This window comes from Mustela putorius, unplaced genomic scaffold (genome assembly GCF_011764305.1).
Source record: "Mustela putorius furo isolate JIRA1106 unplaced genomic scaffold, ASM1176430v1.1 tig00000166_pilon_pilon_pilon, whole genome shotgun sequence".
Lineage (NCBI taxonomy): Eukaryota > Metazoa > Chordata > Mammalia > Carnivora > Mustelidae > Mustela > Mustela putorius.
Genome location: NW_025421301.1, coordinates 429,188 through 448,196, shown reverse-complemented (window position 1 = coordinate 448,196; position 19,009 = coordinate 429,188). Strand labels below are relative to the sequence as shown.

Genomic DNA, 19,009 nt, shown 5'->3' with positions numbered 1-19,009 from the left:
AGACAGCCTGTGTTACCTGTTCCTTGTGTTTTCCTATTATATTTAATGCTTATATGTGCAAATAGATGTATCTCTGTGTGTTTCCCTCCTTTTATACAAATTGTAGGATACTATACATAGCCTTCTTCACTATGCTTTATTCCGTGGACCATGATTGGCTTAACCTATCCCCTATTGATGGGCATTTAGATTCTATTAATCTTCTCTTATAAACTATGCTGCAGTGACTAACCTTGTCCTAAGGTCTTATTCGACAGTGTGGTTATATCTGTGGAACGGATTTCTCTAACTGGCACTGCTGGGTCAGGGGGCGTGTGCCCAAGGAATTGTGACAGCTTGAGTGGGATTGCTGTGCATTGAGATTGTGCCAGTGGACTCTCCACCAGCATGGAGAGGCTGGGAGGTCTGACCTTGACCTGCCCCACTACCAGTGGTTCACTGACCTCTTCCTTCTTGATGGCTCTGTCTTCCCTCTTTTCCTAGCCCTTCGTCTTCTGAACTTATCCTACCTTTCTAGATGCCCTCAAGAGCTCTCTCTGCTGTGGGTTATTTAGTTTCTCTTTTGGCCTTTGTTCCTCTCTGCTTCAGCATGGGTTTCATAGAATTTTCTTTTTCACCTGCTCTAGGCTGTGTTGAGGGCCCATTACTGGGAATCAGGGAGAAAAGCATGCAAGTGGCTGATGGGAGGGGCGCAGTGGGGGTCTCCACACCCCTTACCATCCACTCAGCTGGGAAACAGGGTTCCCTCCGAAGGCTGCCTGGGACTTGTCACCTCACACCCAGTAGCCCAGTGTGTTCTCACCTCCCCAAAGAGGGCTAGAGTGTGCGCAGGGCTGAGGCAGCCCCTAATCTTGCTCTGGGCGCTTAAATCTAAAACACTCCATGGCGGGCAGCAAGGGCGTACAGTTACATGCCGGGTCAGATGGAAAGTCTGCTTTGTGTTCTGTGGTAGCTAGAAGCATCATCTTACGAGAAGCAAACCTCAACCGGGAGAACTTAGGTCTTCGTAGTTTATCATCAGAAATTGTCAGGGAAACTTGACATACAGTGGTAATTCTGAGCAACAGTTATAAAACAAACATATATAAAGATTTTACGTAATCAGGTCATTAGGGAACCAGTGCGATGTTGCAGCTGGTTCAAAGGAGAATTCAAAGAACCACCATTGTGTAGGCAATCAGGAAAGTGGAAATAAATTTGCTTATTAGATGTAGAACTGGCTAATATCTACGGGATCTCTGCTAGACACAATTTATTGGCATCGCACTCTGCATACTACAACTGAGAGCGGTAAAAAAAGACAAGATAATGGGGAGATAACCTGGAATTGTGCTGTGCATGAGACAGGCCACGGAGTCCCCCTCTCCCCCCACCCACTGCTATTTTATTTTTAAGTTTCTCTTGTTTTTATTTTTTTTCTTAATTAGGACAAAAGATGCATGACCTGACATTTAGCATCTGAGTGTACAGTTCAGTGGCATTAAATACATTGAGTTTTGTGCAACCATAAGCACCACCCATCTCCAAAATCTCTTCTTCCCAAACTGAACCTCCGTGCCCATTAAACGTATCTCCCCATCCCCCCACCCCTGGTCCCTGGCAACCACCGGTCCACTTTCTGTCTCTATTAATTTGTCACCCATTTAAAAATCTTACCCCATTTTTCTTTACCAGGAGTGGAGGCAGTGACTCACATTTACCATCTCTATGACTTTGGCCAAGTTATCAGCCACCTTGAGCCTTGGTTTCCTTTCTGCAAAACCAGCATAACCACACCTCCCTCAGGGGTATGTTGTGAGGATTAAATGAGGTAGTCCTTGCAGAGTGCTTGGTGTAAGGAGGGGATAGAAGATAGTGAATGGTAGCTATTGTCATCATGGTGTTTTCTCACTTGGGCCCATGGTCCTCCCAAGCACAGAGGTTCCTTCCAGTCTCTTAGTTATTGACTGCACATGTGATCACCCGGAGAGCCTTTGAAAATACTGATGCCCAGGTCCCACGCTCAGAGGTTCTGATTTAACTGGTGTGGCTGTGGGTTGGGCTTGGCAGGTTTTCAAAGCTCTAATGAACAGCCAGGTGGAGAACCGCTCACTGCTCCAGGTGTTTCTCCCTGAGGTCCCAGAGCCTTGCATGTGGGGTAGAATGACACTCTCTGTTGAGCACTGGGCCAAGGCAGTGAGTGGTTAGACACCTGGAAGTCCTGGTGCTCTTTGCAGAACACTATGAAATATCAATCATCTGAACGCCATAATTCAAACTAGAAACACATTTACGAGCAGAAAATAAATGTCTTGACATGGGAAATAAATTATGTGGCTTGCCTAGGAGACAGTGCATGGCAATGCATTGGGTCAATTCTTAGAAAGTCTTGGTATTAACTTATGACGAGGGGTTAGTTAGGCAGGGAGTTCTAGCAGCGGTAGGGAGGCAGCCTCTGGAGATGCTCCTGCAGGAAGGAAAAGTGGACCTCTCTGACAGAGACCGTGTAAAGACTGGGGTAGCAGGTCAGACGGGAGTCCCTGCAGGAGCCTGTGGGGAGATAGGCAGCAACTAAGGAGAACAAGCCTTAGAACTTTATGGATGGACACTCAAACCTGACCTGAGTGTCCGAGAGGGCCTGCTGAGGCTGCCATTGGAGCAGGAGCGCCAGAGTTTGGCCCTGAGTCTCTTACCTGCTCTCCTCCCCCTCCGCTGCCTCCACAGAAATCTCTGGAATGGCTCAGAGCTTCTTCTCTTTCCCTCATGCCCGTGTTTACAGTGGTGTTCAGTGGGGTGGAGGCAGGCCAGGCCAGTGCATTGGCCCGGAGGCCACTGCCCCCCTGCCCCCTTATCCCCCTGCCCCCCTGACCCAGGCAGTCAGGCAGCAAGCTGTCTGCGGTTCCTCATGGCCGCGGTCTGCCCGTGCGGATTGCACTGTTGCGTCAGCAGTCGGCACTGAAAATTGAGGCCTCTAACTAGACAGCTGAGTATTTTATAACCCAGATTAATGTGCCCTAAAACACCTTTTAGTTAAAAAAAACCTAACAAACAAACCCTGAAGTCATATATTTAATAGCTCCTAACCACTCTAGAGGAGATGTTTCAAATGTCCTGGCACACCTGGCTGTCAGTATTTTAAACCCTCCCTAAATGTCTGTATCTTTTCTGAATGAAATGCACTGGAGGATTAGCGGTTTCCAGGCCAGTAATAGGCCTGTTGCCAGGCTTCTGCAGTGTCATCAGCTCATCGTCGTTGAGGAATATCATGAGGAAACCACAGGGGAAGGAGCTTTAGAAGCTGCTCACATGCAGTGCAGGTGGTGCATTGGTAAACCCCGTGAGTCCCTCCTACCAGTTTTTTTCTTTCTCTTAAGCTATAATGACTCAGGTTTCAGAAAATCAAGTAGTCTAGAAACTTGTTCAGAAACTGACATTTTTTGGTCAGTCCTCTCAAGTGTGTTTTCCTTGAGAATTGGCTGTTGTTTGGGTCGTTGTAAACCAGGATCTGGGGTAGATGGGTGAGTGAGTAGCAACAGGGCCTCTTTTAGCCTGTGTTTCCATCGATTCAAGCAAGGTATAAGGAATTATATGCCATGAGATGATGAAATTAATTTTAATTATGCAAGGCTGGTTCAACACAACCTTCCTGTGAACAGATGTCTTAGTCTGCTTAGGCTACTATACCGTCACAGTATGGACTGGGCAGCTTAAACAACAGACAACATTTCTTGCAAATTCTGGAAACTGGCAAGTCCAAGATCAAGATACTGGCAGATTCAGTTCCAGGTCAGAATCCTCTTCCTGGCTTGTAGACTGTCACCTTCTCACTGCGTTCCCACATGACAGAGAGAGAGCTCTGGTCTTTCATCCTCATCTTTTTGTTATTTTTTTAAGAGAGTGCACGTAAGCAGGGCTGGGAGGGGCGAGGGGTCAGGGGGAGGGGCAGAGAGAGAGGGAAAGAGAGAATCTTAAACAGTCTCCACACCCAGAGCAGACCCTAATGCAGGGCTCCATCTCAACACCCTGACTGAGACCATGACCTGAGCCGAAAGCAGAGGCTTAACCCACAGAGCCCCCCAGGCGCCCCATTCCTATCTTGAGGTCGCCATTCTCATCCTCTTATCTCAGCCTGTTTATTTCCCAGAGGCCATGTCTCCAAATGCTATCACACTAAGAGTTAGAATTTCAACATATAAATTTTGGGGGACACAAACATTAAGTCCATAACAATAAGCTAAACAAAAAAATTATGTAATCATTTTAACAGATGCAGAAAAGGCATTTGACAAAATCCAACTCCCATTCATGGTAAAAACAAAAACAAAACACTCAGCAAAATGGGAATTGAGGCGAACTTTTTCAACACAATAAAGAGCACCTCTATAAAACCTACAGCTAGAGTGTGCCTGGGTGGCTCAGTGGGTTAAAGCCTCTGCCTTCGGCTCAGGTCATGATCCCAGGGTCCTGGGATCAAGCCCCACACTGGGCTCTCTGCTCAGTGGGGGGCCTGCTTCTTCCTTTCTCTCTGCCTACTTGTGATCTGTGTCTATCAAATAAAATCTTAAAAAAAAAAAAAAAACTACAGCTAACATCATACTTAATAGTGGGGCACTGAACTCCCCTTTAAGGAACAAGGGAAGGATGTCTGCTGTTACGTATTCAGTACCGTGTGCTAATTCTAACGACTGCAATAATGCAGGAAGAAAGAAAAGGCATATAGGCTGGAAAAGAAGAAATGACACTATCTTTGTATGCAGATGGCATGATTGTCTACATGAAAAATACCAAAGAATCAACAAAAATCTAAAATTGGTTGGGCTCCTGGGTGGCTCAGTGGGTTAAGCCGCTGCCTTTGACTCAGGTCATGATCTTAGGGTCCTGGGATCGAGTCCCGCATCGGGCTCTCTGCTCAGCAGGGAGCCTGCTTCCCTCTCTCTCTCTCTGCCTGCCTCTCTGTCTACTTGTGATTTCTCTCTGTCAAATAAATAAATAAAATCTTTTAAAAAAATCTAAAATTGGTAAGAGAATTTAGTAAACTTGCAGGATGGAAGATCAACACACAAAAATCAATTGCATGGCTATATACTAACCGTGAACATGTGGAAATGGAAGTTAAAAACACAATACCCTTTATAGTCCCATTAAAGGGAATTAAATCCTTAGGTATATATTTAACAAAACACATTCAGGATCTGAAATGTTATAAAAGGCTGGTGAAATGAATCAAAGGAAACCTAAATAGAGATGCATACCAGCTTCACAGTTAGAAGACTCAGTGAAGATAACAGTCCCCTCTAATTTTATCTGTAGGTTAAATGTAGTTTCTTTTAAAATTCCAGCAAAGTGATTTTTGCACGTATAGACAGGCAGATTCTAAAATGTATGTGGAGAGGCATAGACCGTAGAATAGCTTTAAAAAAAGTATATTGAGAGGAATTACTCTATTTGATATTAGGGCTGAAAATGTAGGTATAGTTATTGAGAGAATGTGGTGTTGATGGAAGGATGGACACAGATCAATAGAACACAATTAAGAACCCAGAAATAGACCCACACAAATATGTTCAACTGATTTTTCACAAAGGAGCAAAAGGAATTCAGTAGAGGAACTCTCCATAAATGATGTTGGAGCGAGTGGACATCCGTAGTTTTAGAAAATGAACTGAATGCTGTATGCAGAAATTAACCCGAAATGGATCATGACCTTAAATGTAAAATAATAAAGCTTTTAGGAAAAAATCATAAAATCTTCAGGATCTAGGGCCAGGGAAAGAGTTCTTAGACTTTACCCCCTAAAACATGATACATGAAAGGAAAACTTGATAAAGTGGATCTCATTAAATTTAAAAACTTCTGCTGTGTGAAGAACTCCATTAAGAAGACGAAAAGGCAACCAGCAGTCTGGGAGAAAACATTTGCAAACCACATATTTGACAAGATCCGAATGTATAAAAAAACTATTAATAGTATTAATAGTAAAATAATGAACAATCCTGTTAGAAAATGGACAAAAGACCCGAAGAGACATTTCACTGAAGAGAATATACAGCTGACAAATAAGCAAATGAAAACACGTTAACTACTTCCTTGTCTGATTGCTATGGCTAGGAGTTCCAGTATTATACTGAATAAAAGTGATGAGAGTGGACATCCTTGTCTTGTTCCTGAGCTTAGGGGAGAAGTTCTCGGTTTTTCACCATTGAGTATGATGTTAGGAGTGGGTTTGTCATGTATGGCCTTTATTATGTTGTGGTTTGTTTCCTTTAAGCCTACTTTGTTCAGAGTTTTTATCATGAATGGATGTTGTACTTTGTCAAGTGCTTTTTCTTCACTATTGAAATGACCGTATAGTTCTTATTCTTTCTCTTGTTGATATCGTGTATCTCATTGATTGATTTGTGAATACAGGTCAATTTTTAAAATAAGCAAAGCACTTGAATGGCTGTTTCTCCAAAGATCTATAAATGGTCAATAAGAACTTGATAAGATGTTTAATAGGGAAATGTCATTAGGGAAATATCCATAAAAATCATAATGTGATGCCTCACACTCATTAGAATTGCTATTATCAAACAAAGCAAACAGGAAAGAAGTGTTTTAAGAACATGAAGAAATTAGAACACTTGCACATTGCTGGCAGAAATGTAAAATTGTATGGCTACTCTGGAAAATGGTATGGTGGTTCCCAAAAAGTTAAACATAGGATTAGCATATAATTTGTCAATTCCACTTCTAGGTATACATGCAAAAGAAGTGAGAGCAGGGATTAGAAGAGATGTTTGTACACCCATGTTCCTACGGCATTATTCGCAATAGCAAAAGTGGAAGCAACCCCTATGTCCATCAACAGAGTAAAGGACAAACAAGATGTTCTGTACTCATGAAATGGAATATTATTCAGCTTGAAAAAGGAATGAAATTCTAACACATGCTACAGCATGGATGAACCTTGAAGACATACTAAGTGAAATAAGACTGATAGAAAAGGGCAGCTTTTGTATGATTCCACCTGAAGTACTTAGAATAGACAAATTCATAGAGACAGAAAATCGAATAGAGGTTAGCAGGGGCTGAGAGGAGCTGTGGGGATGGAGAATTATTGTTTAATGGATATAGTTTGTTGGAATAATGAAAACATTTGGAATTTATGTATTTCTGTATTTTTTTTGTATTTCTGTATTTTAATTTGTTAATTTATTAAAAAAATTTTTAAGTAGGCTCCTTGTCCAGTGTAGAGCCCAGTGTGGGGCTTGAACTCACAATCCTGAGATCAAGACCTGAGCTGAGATCAAGAGTTAGATGCTTAACTGACTGGGCCACCCAGATACCCCCAAAACTTGGAATTTGATAGTGGTGATTGTTGTACAACATTGTGACTATATGTAATGAATTGTACACCTAAATGGTTAAAATAGTGAATTTTATGTTATGTATACTTTACCACAATTAAAAAAACAGTAACAAATTGACCCAAAAAGAAGCAAAAAACTTAGTCTAATTACCATAGAAAAGATTAGAAACATAATTAAAGATGTAACTTTATTTTTCTTTAAAGATTTTTATTTATTTGTTTGAGGGAAAGAGAGAGAGAGAAGATGAGAGAGAGAGAGAGCATGAAAGGAGAGAGGTCTTCGGGAGAAGCAGAATCCGTGCTGAGCAGGGAGCCTGATGTGGGACTCGATCCCATGACACCAGGATCATGACCTGAGCCGAAAGCAGTCGCTTAATCAACCACACCACCCAGACACCCTAAAGATGTAACTTTAAAAAGTACTAGGGCCAAATGGTTAGCCCTGTTCTGTCTTTTAACAACAACAAAAAATTAGCTCCATTGTTATTTAAACTATTGTAAATCCTAGAACAAAATGGAAAGCTAGATTTAGTCTGTGACACCAGCACAACCTGAATACAGAAACTAAGTAAATATGAATGAGAGAGAAAGAAAGATACAGTACAAGAAGTATAGATCAGTCTCACTTACAAATATAGATACAAAAATTCTTAATAACATTACTAGAAGGATACAGCATTTATCAAAAGAAGAATACAGTGTGATCACATGGAATTTGGTCTAGGAATTCATGGATTGTTCCATAATTCAGTATACTAAAATTAAAGGAGAAACTACATGATTTTATTAATAGTTGCTGAAAAGACAGTGGTTTGTAGTAAAAAACCAGAAAATATGAGAGGACAGTTCTTATCTCGACCATAGCTCATCATGCATTGAACTACCATGTTTTGCTCTGTCAGTGCATCAACCAGTTGAAAGTGTTGTCTAAGTGGCTACCTGTGGAGGAAAACGGAGGCCATTAAGTGAAGCTGTATCACTTAGGTATAGATGTACTACAGAAGCTGATGGAATCCTTAATAGCCAATTAAGTTGCCTGAAATATTTTGGTTCTTCTTGCTGGTGGATTTTTCTAGAAGCAAGCCCAACCCTAGTAGTTACTGGATCGCCTCAAAAGGAACTATTTATTATTAAGTCATTATATTTGAATACTTGATTCCTAACAATATACATTTCAAATCATCTTTCTAAATTATTTATGATTACCAGGCCATCCCCAAAGTAAGACTTAGAGAAACATTATGAAGCTTTTGGCGTAGGATACTGATCATGGAAAAAGGAGGATTATTTTATGGGACAGTTCCTGTACCCCTGCCCTTGGGTGATTGGGCTCCTGATCCTTAGCACAGGAATTTTACATCTACCCCTATTTCACTTTGTCTTATGAAAACTAGCCTGTTCTTTCAATTAGATTTTCTTGGATCCTAATTTTTTTCATCCAAGGTATTTAATGTCTCACTATTTTTTTTTTATCACCTATAGTCTCATTACGATATGATGTTACTCATCCAAGTAGATAGGTAGACAAAATACTTTTCTAAGGAGCAAAGCTCTGAAGCTATTTATTTATTTATGTTTGTTTGTTTATTTTAGGGGGGAGGGACTGAGGAAGAGAATTTTTTTAAAGATTTTATATTTATTTGACAGAGATCACAAATAGGCAGAGAGGCAGGCAGGGGTGGGGGGGAAGCAGGCTCCCCACTGAGCAGAGAGCCCGATATGATACAGGGCTTAATCCCAGGACCCTTGAATCATGACCTGAGCCGAAGGCAGAGGCTTTAACTCACTGAGCCACCCAGGTGCCCAGGAGAGAGAATCTTAAGTAGACTCCATGTCCAGTGAAGAGCCCAGTGCAGGGCTCCTTCTCACTACCCTGAGATGATAATCTGAGCCAAACTCAGGAGACAGATGGTTAACTGACTGAGCTATCCAGGAGCTCCTCTGAAGGCTTTTGAAACTATCAACTTTTTTTAAAAAATAAAAAGTTCTATTGTCTCAGTCTCCTTTGATCCGTGGCACTTTTTCTTTACCCATTTTCTTCTGAATGCCTTCATAACTTTATTTTCATTGAATCATAAGCCTGAGAAGGACTGAATTTTTCATCCCAAAGCTACACCATTCCCTGCAGTTGAGATTTGGAGAATATTGTGTCTGAGAAGAGGACTGTCTCGGAACACCTAAGAAAGATGGTGGGGGTTTTCTTTCTTTCTTTTTTTAAGATTTTACTTATTCATTTGCGAAAGAATGAACAAGAGAACAAGAGGCAGAGGCAGAAGCAGGCTCCCAGCTGAGCAGGAAGCCTGAAGGGGCTTGATCCCAGGAAGCCGAAATCATGACCTTAGTTGAAGGCAGATGCTTAACTGAGTGAGCCACCCAGGTGCCCCTGGTGGGGGGTTTCTACAACTTAAAATCTAAATGATGGTCCAAGGGCCAGAATTCTAGCTCTATGTAGCTCTGCCAGAAACTGGATTTGTGATCTTGCAAAGTTCTAGAACCTCTGTTAGCCTTACTATACTCCTCCAAATTAAACTCTCAGGCCCGTTATCAATCTGATCGATATATTGTTTCTAAAACACGTCACTCTTATTTTCCCAGCCTTGCATCTTTCCTGCCTCCTACCTTTCTCTTTCCTTGCTTCTTTCTTTAATGCCACAGATAATATAGACAGCTCTTTCTTGCCTCAGTAAAGATTGCATGTCCCTGATCGATTTCATGATCTCCTGAAGAAAGGAAGCATTGTCATTTTGAAGTTATTACGGTATCTAACCTGCATTTCCCCCCTGAACAGTTTACCTTCACGTGGGTAACGTCTGTGCAACTGCAAACCTTGTAACAGCCTCCAATTAAGATGGTTTAATTGTTTTATTTCTTTGAGCTACGGTGTTCCGGTTCCTTCACCCTTGCCTCTCCTCTCTTCAGAGTTTCTGGCCTTTTTATTCCTTTGGGTTCTGCCCAGGTCTCTATGTGACTTTGGTCATAAGCATATCATTAGCTAAAGATGGTGTTCCAAGAATGGGTAAGCACAGCACCCTTTCTTCTCACTGTTTTACTGAGATGTAATTGACATATAGCATTATGTTAGTTACAGGCAAACAACATAATGATTCGACATTTGTATATATCGTCTTCTCACTTTTCAGGCCTGCTCTGTTAGACCCGGCAGCTGCTGGAGGGTCAGGGCTTATCATTCACGGCACAGGTATTATCGGTCTGAAGGGCCTGCTCTCTACTAAGACCTGGGACACCTCAGCACGAGACAGGAGCCGGGACTCAACATCTGGATCTTGGCTAGAGTAATAAGTGACCAGGGTCATGGCCCCATGGAGTCTATAGAAAAGGAGTTTGTCAGGCTTCTGTCTGTTGTGGTTCTCACATGGTCCCTGGTCGCCCTCCCTGCGACTCAGCCCTTCCTTAGGAGGCCTCCCCAGTAGATGCCTTACCTAGGGTTGTTGGGTGAGAAGGGTTAAGCACCGTTTCTGAACACCTGCTGGGAACAGAACACCTCTGCTTCCTTTCAAGGTATATTTTAAGCTCATTACCTTTGGCTGGTCTCCCTTGTCATCCCCACTGGTAGGAGATCTTTATCTGAACAGGAATCCTCCTCCTGGAATGCTCCCTGACAGAGCCTAGCCCCTCCAGCTGGGGTTGGCCTCTTATGAATGAGCAGCAGGGATCCCTTCATTCTGCACACCCTGTGTGGTCACTGGTGAGTGTAATTTACAGGTCGCCTGCTGGAACAGGACTCTCTCTGCTGTTCCCATGCAGTAGTTCTCCTGGAAGTTGGGACCCACTGGGCTGACCTGCCAGAACAAAGTAGCACCCTAGACCAGAGCCCTAGACTCATTGACACTGGGGCCACTTTTTTGTGGTTATTGCCTGGCAACATGTCAAGGCCCTTTGCCGTTTAGTTCCCTGGAGGCGGGCAGGTGCTGAGTCTCTGTCTCGCCCTGGTTAGATCAAGGGAAATTTGCATCCCCTGCAGGGTCCTGGGTCCTTTCACGACTGCTGGTCTCAGCTGGCCTCTCCTGATACCAGGCAGGCTGGAGCAACTGGCACCGTTAAAGGGTCCAAGACAGGGGTTTATAACTTCTGGCTGCACATTAGAATCACCTGGAACTTAAAAACAAAACACTCATATTCATATCACCCAAGCCCAGGCTGATATAATACAGTCCTTTGGGGTAAATTTTGGGTTTGTTCTTATTTTAAGATTTCAAGTGAATTTGATGTGCAAACAGCTTGAAAACTAGTGATTTACACCAGTGGCTCTCAAAATGTCATCCCCTACTAGCAACATTTCCCTCTCCTGGGAACTTGTTAGAAATGCAAATTCTGTGCTGCCTGGGTGGCTCAGTGGGTTAAGCTTCGGCCTTCGGCTCAGCTCATGATCTCAGGGTCCTGGCATCAAGCCCTGCATTGGGCTCTCTGCTCAGCGGGGAGCCTGCTTCCACCCCCCCCCCCACCTGCCTCTCTGCCTAGTTGTGATCTCTGTCTCTATCAAATAAATAAATAAAATCTTAAAAAAAAATGCAAATTCTTAGTCTCCACCCACATCTATGGAGTCAGAAACTCTGGAAGGGGGCCCAGATATCTATCTTTTAACAAGCCCTCCAGGAGATTCTGCTGCCCAATAAAGTTTGAGAACCAATGGTTATAGAAGGTATAGAATTAATATAAAAAGCAAGATAGTTATGTGACTATTGATGGATGTTATATGAGTTATATGTGACTATTGATATAACAATGCAAAAGCATCAGTAGAAAAGATGCACTGAAAACGTTTGAATAAAAATGAGCAAAGTTGGCTCAGTCAAGCATCCAACTCTTGGTTTTGGCTCAGGTCATGATCTCAGGGTTAGGAGATTGAGCCCTTTTTTGGGGTCCCCGCTCAGGGCAGAGTGTGCCTGGGATTCTTTCCCTTTTCCTTTCCCTCCCCTACACCCCCCCACTCCGTGCTCTTGAGCACTCTCTGTCTCTCTCTTAAATAAATAAATAAATAAATAAATAAAAGTTAATAATTGGAAAAAATGATAGTTGTATTGGGTGGTAGAATTACAGATTTTTGATTTTCCAAATTTTTAGTAATGTCATTATATTGCTCACATTCTCTCAAGAAACAGGAACTCTGGGTCGTGCTGTGCAGTATTTTAGTGTTTTGTCTTGACAGGTGGGGTTGAGAGCCTCAGGAAGAATGTAGCTAGAGGAATGACTCTTGCTTGGGCAGGCCCGATGTGGCAGGTTTCGCCCGAGGGCCTATAGCTGCCTTGGAGAGGATTATCCTGGCCCCTCTTCAACTGGTCCTGTGGTTCTCAGCCTGGGTCACTCATTAGAATCACCTGGGGAGGGTGTATGACAACGGATGCCGGGGCCCTACCACAGAGAGTGGTGTCAGAAACTCTGGTGCTGGGGTTCGGGCATCAGTATAGGCGGGCAGATATATACAGGCCAACCTACTCAAGTGATTCGATGCAGGGTGAGAATAGAAAAACTCTCTCTTTGTCCTTGAGAGTCTAAGGAAACCAGGTTATTTCCAGAGGTCATCATCTGGGAGCCTCGGGAGCTTCCTAACAGTGAGAGATGAACCCTTCTGCCAGGAGAGAGGCCCCCCACGGCCAGAAAGTGGGCAGCAGGTAGAGCAGGTCAGGGTGGGGGTCAGAGTCAGATGGCTTAGGAGTGAATCCAGGCTCAAATTACTTGCTTTCTGACACAGAAAAATGGACAGGGTCCCTCCATGCCTCAGTTTTGTCATCTGTAAAATGGAAGTTCCTCATCTTAGTGATAGTGCCTACCTCATAGTGTTGTGGGGAGGACTGAATGAGCTAACACATGTAAAATTTTTTTTTTTTTTTCAAAGATTTATTTATTTGACAGAGAGAAATCACAAGTAGATGGAGAGGCAGGCAGAGTGAGAGAGAAGCAGGCTCCCTGCTGATCAGAGAGCCTGATGCAGGACTCGATCCCAGAACCCTGAGATCATGACCTGAGCCGAAGGCAGCGGCTTAACCCACTGAGCCACCCAGGTGCCCCACATGTAAAATTCTTAAGATACCACATAGTAAGTACCCCATAAGTGTTAGCTGCTACTGTTTCTTCCTCTTGTCCATATTATTAGCAGTTTCCCGGAGCCCTCCAGAACCTGGGTTGAGTTACGCTGAATTGAACGGGTCATTGGACTAGGGAAGGTCCCAGGAAAAATGGATGCTTCAAGAACATCTTCCTCGTATCATTCACAGTTCACAGTCTTTTCTCCTTTTCCCATTTCTTCCATTGGCCAGTCCTGAGGGCATGAAGATGAGAACAGATGCATCCTGGGTCTGAGTCATTTAGAGACTCCCTCTAAGGGTCAGTTATTATTTGTCCCCTCACACTTAGGGAGATGGCAGCCCTCTCCATTTGTTAGGCATGACCTTGGGGTGTCTTTGTGTGCTGGGTCAAGCAGCGACTTTTCTGATTGGCTTGACTTGTATTGCTTTTCATAATACGATGTTCTGGAAAACCAAATATATTTCTGCTTCTTTCTTCCTCTCCACCTTTAGTGGATGATGTGTGAGTGTGAATGTGTGTGTGTTAAGGGAGTTGGTCTTGCATAGGAAACTAGGAAACTCGGGGGCACAGGAGTGGGACAGCATCAGACTCAGCGGGAAGCCTTTGTGCTACTGTACTTTCACCTGATGCCATGAAAGGAGCCAGACATGCAAGGGGGACACTGACCCTCCTCAGAGAAGTCCCCATGTCCTTGTTGCACCTGCTTCAACACTTATGACGCCCCTAGGTATCTAAACTTCCTGAGGGGCTGGGACATCCCAAAACTTGGAGTCCAGAGCCACCCCCATGCTCTCCATTTCTTTGAGGTCAAGCCTGGGGAACTGGAATTCGCTCCTGTGTCCCTGTGGTTGAGGAACATGGACTCCTCTTTGACATGGCCACATCCCACCTCAGAGTCAACTTGCTTCATCATTCATGGAAGGCACTATCTTGCCCTCAGGCAGATCCTGGCCTAATTGGAAGGAGAAACTAGGGCCCAGGGTGACACTCAAAACAGAATGTCAAAACAAAAAAGAGGAAGCTGAGTTGCTGTGGGAACAGAGAAGACAGTCTGAGATGCTTCTTGGGGAATCAGAGAAGGCATAGTTTGGAGAGGGGCATTCCCAGGAAGAATGCCTGTACAGCAGAGATGCAAAAACTGGAAACCACGGGCTGTGTTTCAAAATGGAAGTGGACAAGTGGATCAAGACTGGCTGGCAGGAGGGGCACCCGGGTGACCCAGTCCGTTAAGCATCCAACTCTTGACTTCAGCTCAGGTCATGATTTCAGGGTCCTGAGATTGAGCGCTATGTCAGGCTCTGTGCTGAGTGTGGAGCCTGCTTAAGATTCTCTTTCTCGGGGCCTGGGTGGCTCAGCAGGTTAAAGCCTCTGCCTTCGGCTCAGGTCATGATCCCAAGGTCATGGGATCGAGCCCCGCATTGGGCTCTCTGCTCAGCAGGGAGCCTGCTTCCTCCTCTCTGCCTGCCTCTCTGCCTGCTTGTAATCTGTCTGTCAAATAAATAAATAGTCTTTTTGAAAAAATGTAAAAAGATTCTCTTTCTCCTTCTCCCTCAGCCCCTCCCCCCTTAAAAAATATAAAAAGGAGCTCATCTAACTGTTTAAGTGATCTCATTTCCAACCCTTCACGCAGGTCTGTTTGCCATTGAAAATATCCCACCGGTCTTTGCTAAGGCAGATGGGCAGAGCTGACAAGGGGGAGAGGGAACAGTTAGGGTGTCTTCAGGGGTTAGGGCTGAGGACAGCTGGAGGGAAGGAAAATCCACCTTAGATAGTGACTATTACCCCATGTATCCTATTTCTAGCTTTTATGGGGTGGATAGTGGAGGCTATTCCTATTTTATAGGTGAGAAAATGGGCTTAGGAGAGCGTCGTGCACAAAGTCACACAGGTGCTATTAGTCAGAGCTGGGATTTGAGCTGGGCTTGTTGTCAGGAGGCTCCACTGCCTCCAGCCTGTCCTTTCACCACAGAGGGGAGTCTCTGCTGACTCTGGATCAGGAAGGTGCCTCTAGTCCAAGCCCATCTTGTCAGCGATTCATAGTCTCTAAAGTGCCCTCCTCAATGGGACCTGGTTTGAACCACAGCAGCATCTCCTTCTGCCTTCTGATTGTGTTCACTTGGACAAACCCTTTTGCCTCCTTGGCCCTCAACTTCCAACCAGTCATATCTGGTTGTTGGCGAGGATATTCCTTGGGCTTCCTTGACCTGACACCCCTCGACTCCTTGTCCTTTGTCCTCTTTTCCAGGATCTCTGCAAAGACTTCTCCCCATCAGAGTTTAGATTTTTCTGGTTGCCCAGAAGCCCTTGTGTCCGACCATCCTGTCGGCCTTCCTCACAGCACAAGCATCTGTCTCCTCACAAACGTGACAAACTTCCCTGTGATTCATAATGCCTTAGGAACTTGCTGAAGGTCATTATCTGATGTCCTCAACAAGGACTTGTGATGACAGATGGAGCCTGGGACTAGGCCCAGTGAATGGAACTCGCTTGCTTTGCTCCGTCTGATTGGCTGTGGACCTTCCCCTGAAAGGATCAAGGTGAAGCAGTGTGCACTGAGACAATTGCTAGCCAGGGAAGGTCACTCCAACTCCTCTCAGACACTGCCTTTTGATGAAGGCTTTTTATAGCCCACTTTCTTGGGAGCAACTTTTTTCTTAATTAAGAATTCTAATTTTAAAGTGAGCTCTGACCTCTTTCTTTACAGAATCATTCTAGTGCTTTGATTGCATTTCATGGGTAGAAATTAAGATTCTTTATGGTCTGCTATCTCTGTTTTCCTCCACACCTAGTTGCCTACAGCAAATTGACACTTTATGGAGATCATTAATGGGTTTATCCTGCTAGAATATCAATAAAGTTCTTTGGAAAGTTTTATCGAGGTGCTGGAAGGTGGTAAGAGACTACTGTCCCAGTATTAAGAGACCCATATGAGATGCACAGGGTGTGTTTCAACATGCGTGGGGGCCGTGGCTAAATGATTTTTGAAGCAGCAGGGAGAATATTCCTTCACAGAGAATGTGAGGGAGAAAGCAAAGGGAACATAATGTTTCCTTAAGAATTTAAGGACTTTGGGGGCATCTGGGTGGCTCAGTGGGTTAAGCCACTGCCTTCGGCTCAGGTCATGATCTCAGGGTCCTGGGATCGAGTCCCGCATCAGGCTCTCTGCTCAACAGGGAGCCTGCTTCCCTATCTCTCTCTCTGGCTGCCTCTCCATCTACTTGTGATTTCTCTCTGTCAAATTAATAAATAAAATCTTTAAAAAAAAAAAAAAGAAGAAGAATTTGAGGACTTTGGAGTTTGGCAAGGTCAGTTCTCTGCATAGTTGATTTACACTGAAGAGAGTTTTTCTAGGTGTCACCCTGTGTCATACCTCAGGAGCCTGCATGTTAGGGCTGTTGCAGGATGGTCACCTCTGTGACCCAGAAACAGGGCTAAGAAGCCTCCTCAGAGGCACAGAGACATGTGCACATGAAAGTGTTCTGCAAACCACTGAAAAGAACCTTGATGCCCGTCAGTAGTCAGTCCTCAAATTTTATTCATTTATCACAATGCCAGTAACAAAGGTTAACTGAGACAAACTTGAATTTTGGGTGAAGGGACACCTCAGTGGCTCCGTCGGTTAACCGTCTGCCTTGGGCTCTGGTCATGATCGCAGGGTCCTGGGATTGAGTCCTGCATTAGGCTCCTTGCTCACTGGGGAGCCTGCTTCTCCCTCTGCCTCTGCTGCCTCTGCTGCTCCCCCTGCTTATGCACTCTCTCTCTCTTTCTGTCTGACAAATAAATAAGATTCTTAAAAAACTTTTAAAAATTTGAGTTTTTGGTAAATTTATAAGGATTGCCTATCAGACTGAAGGGGGTGGGGACTACCACTATGTAAACCTTGCTCTAGGCCCCCATCCCCTCCGGAGCACTGGTCATTTTTTAAAAAGATTTATTTATTTGTTTTGAGAGAGTGCACATCTGTGTGGGCAGGGGGAGGGGCAGAGAGAAAGAGAGAATCTCAAGCAGACTCCATGCTGAGCACAGAGCCTGACGCAGGGCCCAATCCCACAACCCCGAGATCATGATCTGAGCTGACACAAGAGTCAGAGGAGCTCAACCAACAGCCACCCAGATGCCCCCAGGACAGTGGTGTTGATGGCCTATTCTGAAATCAGTGTTTGCTTTGCATTAACAGCATGGCCGGACCCCCCTTCATCTTGCTGCCAATAAGGGCCATCTTTCTGTGGTCCAGATCTTGCTGAAGGCTGGCTGTGACCTCGATGTCCAGGATGATGTGAGTATAACCTGCGATAAGGCAGGAGGATAGAAGATGCACTTCTTGGTCCCCTTGGTGGGAAGAACTTCCCCTTGAAGCCTGGGATCCATTCTAGGTAGCAAGCTAGAGTTTGTAAGGGTGGGGTGGTTTTCCCATCATGGTTCATGTCCTATCTAGTACCATCCAAGTGTAGAACCTCAGAGGGCATTTTGCCTTATGAAGGAGCATACATACCACACACACACACACACACACACACACCTGAGTGAGTGTGGGCAAGGCCTACTGGAAATAGGTCATTGACCAAGCTTACCATTAGAAAAAAAAGTAGGCCCTAAAAACTTAATATTTTCCTCTTCTCACCTTGATTTCTCTTAGTGTAAAGAGGACCTGTTCAAAAGAAAAAATAACTGATATCATTGAATCCAAGAAAAAGCAAGCCTCCTGAAAGAGTTCCCCCTAGTGCTATGCCTTTATTAAGACTCAGTCTCGGAGTCTCTTCTTTCAGATTATCTAGAGAAAGACTCTGACTGACTCTCTTAGAGTCAAGTATCCATTTCTGAGTCCATCAGAAATGGATACTTGGGGTGATGTCATGTAGTGCACAGGGTTGCCTTCTGTCTTTTGAGGAAGTAAGTTCTCTAAGAGGAGGCTATAGATAAGATTATATAAATTGTCCTCCTATGAGCTATTAGGAAAAAATGTTGTGATAATGTGACTGGAAGCTGTTTTCAGAAACTCTTTCTAATTTCAACTCTAATTTGTGTGGTAAGACTCTAAGAAATAAGTTTTGTGAGGAACACAAAATTGTATAGAATTATCACTTATCATAATCTCTTCCTGATTCACCTTTAATAACTGTGGTTACAGAGTGTTAATCAAATTTCAGGCCTTCAGGTGTGCTAGGGTATAGGTTACTAAAGTGCTTCTAATTTTCTTTAGTTGTCTGTGTAATGTTCTAAAACTTGGCAGACACAGAAATGTGACAGACAGCATTTGTAATGAAATAACTAAATGTCATTATTTTATGTACAGTCAGAAGGCTGTCTGGTATTATTCATAAATCTCTGGTTATATTTGGAACCTATTGGGTCATCAAAAATGTTACTTTCAAAAGATGCTGATTTAGCTTTTGGCTATTGATTTCTATCTTGAGTCATAATACATTTTTCCCCCACACTGTAACCATCATAACATTCCTGATTATATATCATCTCCTTAGATGACAGGAATGAGAGAAGAGATTCTGACCACAGAAAAGGCAGAACATGTGGTTGCTGGTGTAGACCTGTTTGATGCATCACATCTTCTCTTTGCGTAATTAAAGTCATCACTGGCCATGCTGGTTAGGCTCCCACACCAGGGTGCTAACCCAT

At 43.9% G+C, this 19,009-nt stretch overlaps 1 protein-coding gene across 8 annotated transcripts in view; it reads left to right on the top strand.

The window, feature by feature from the left end:
- The window catches only part of ANKRD6 (ankyrin repeat domain 6), a 65,855-nt gene that overhangs the window by 13,565 nt on the left and 33,281 nt on the right, over positions 1–19,009 (top strand). For all 8 annotated transcript variants that reach the window (XM_013063736.2, XM_004766907.3, XM_013063737.2 and 5 more), the window contains one exon: positions 17,553–17,651. In XM_013063736.2, the coding sequence (XP_012919190.1) occupies positions 17,553–17,651 (99 nt within the window). Of the gene's footprint in view, positions 1–17,552; positions 17,652–19,009 lie in introns of those variants that run through there.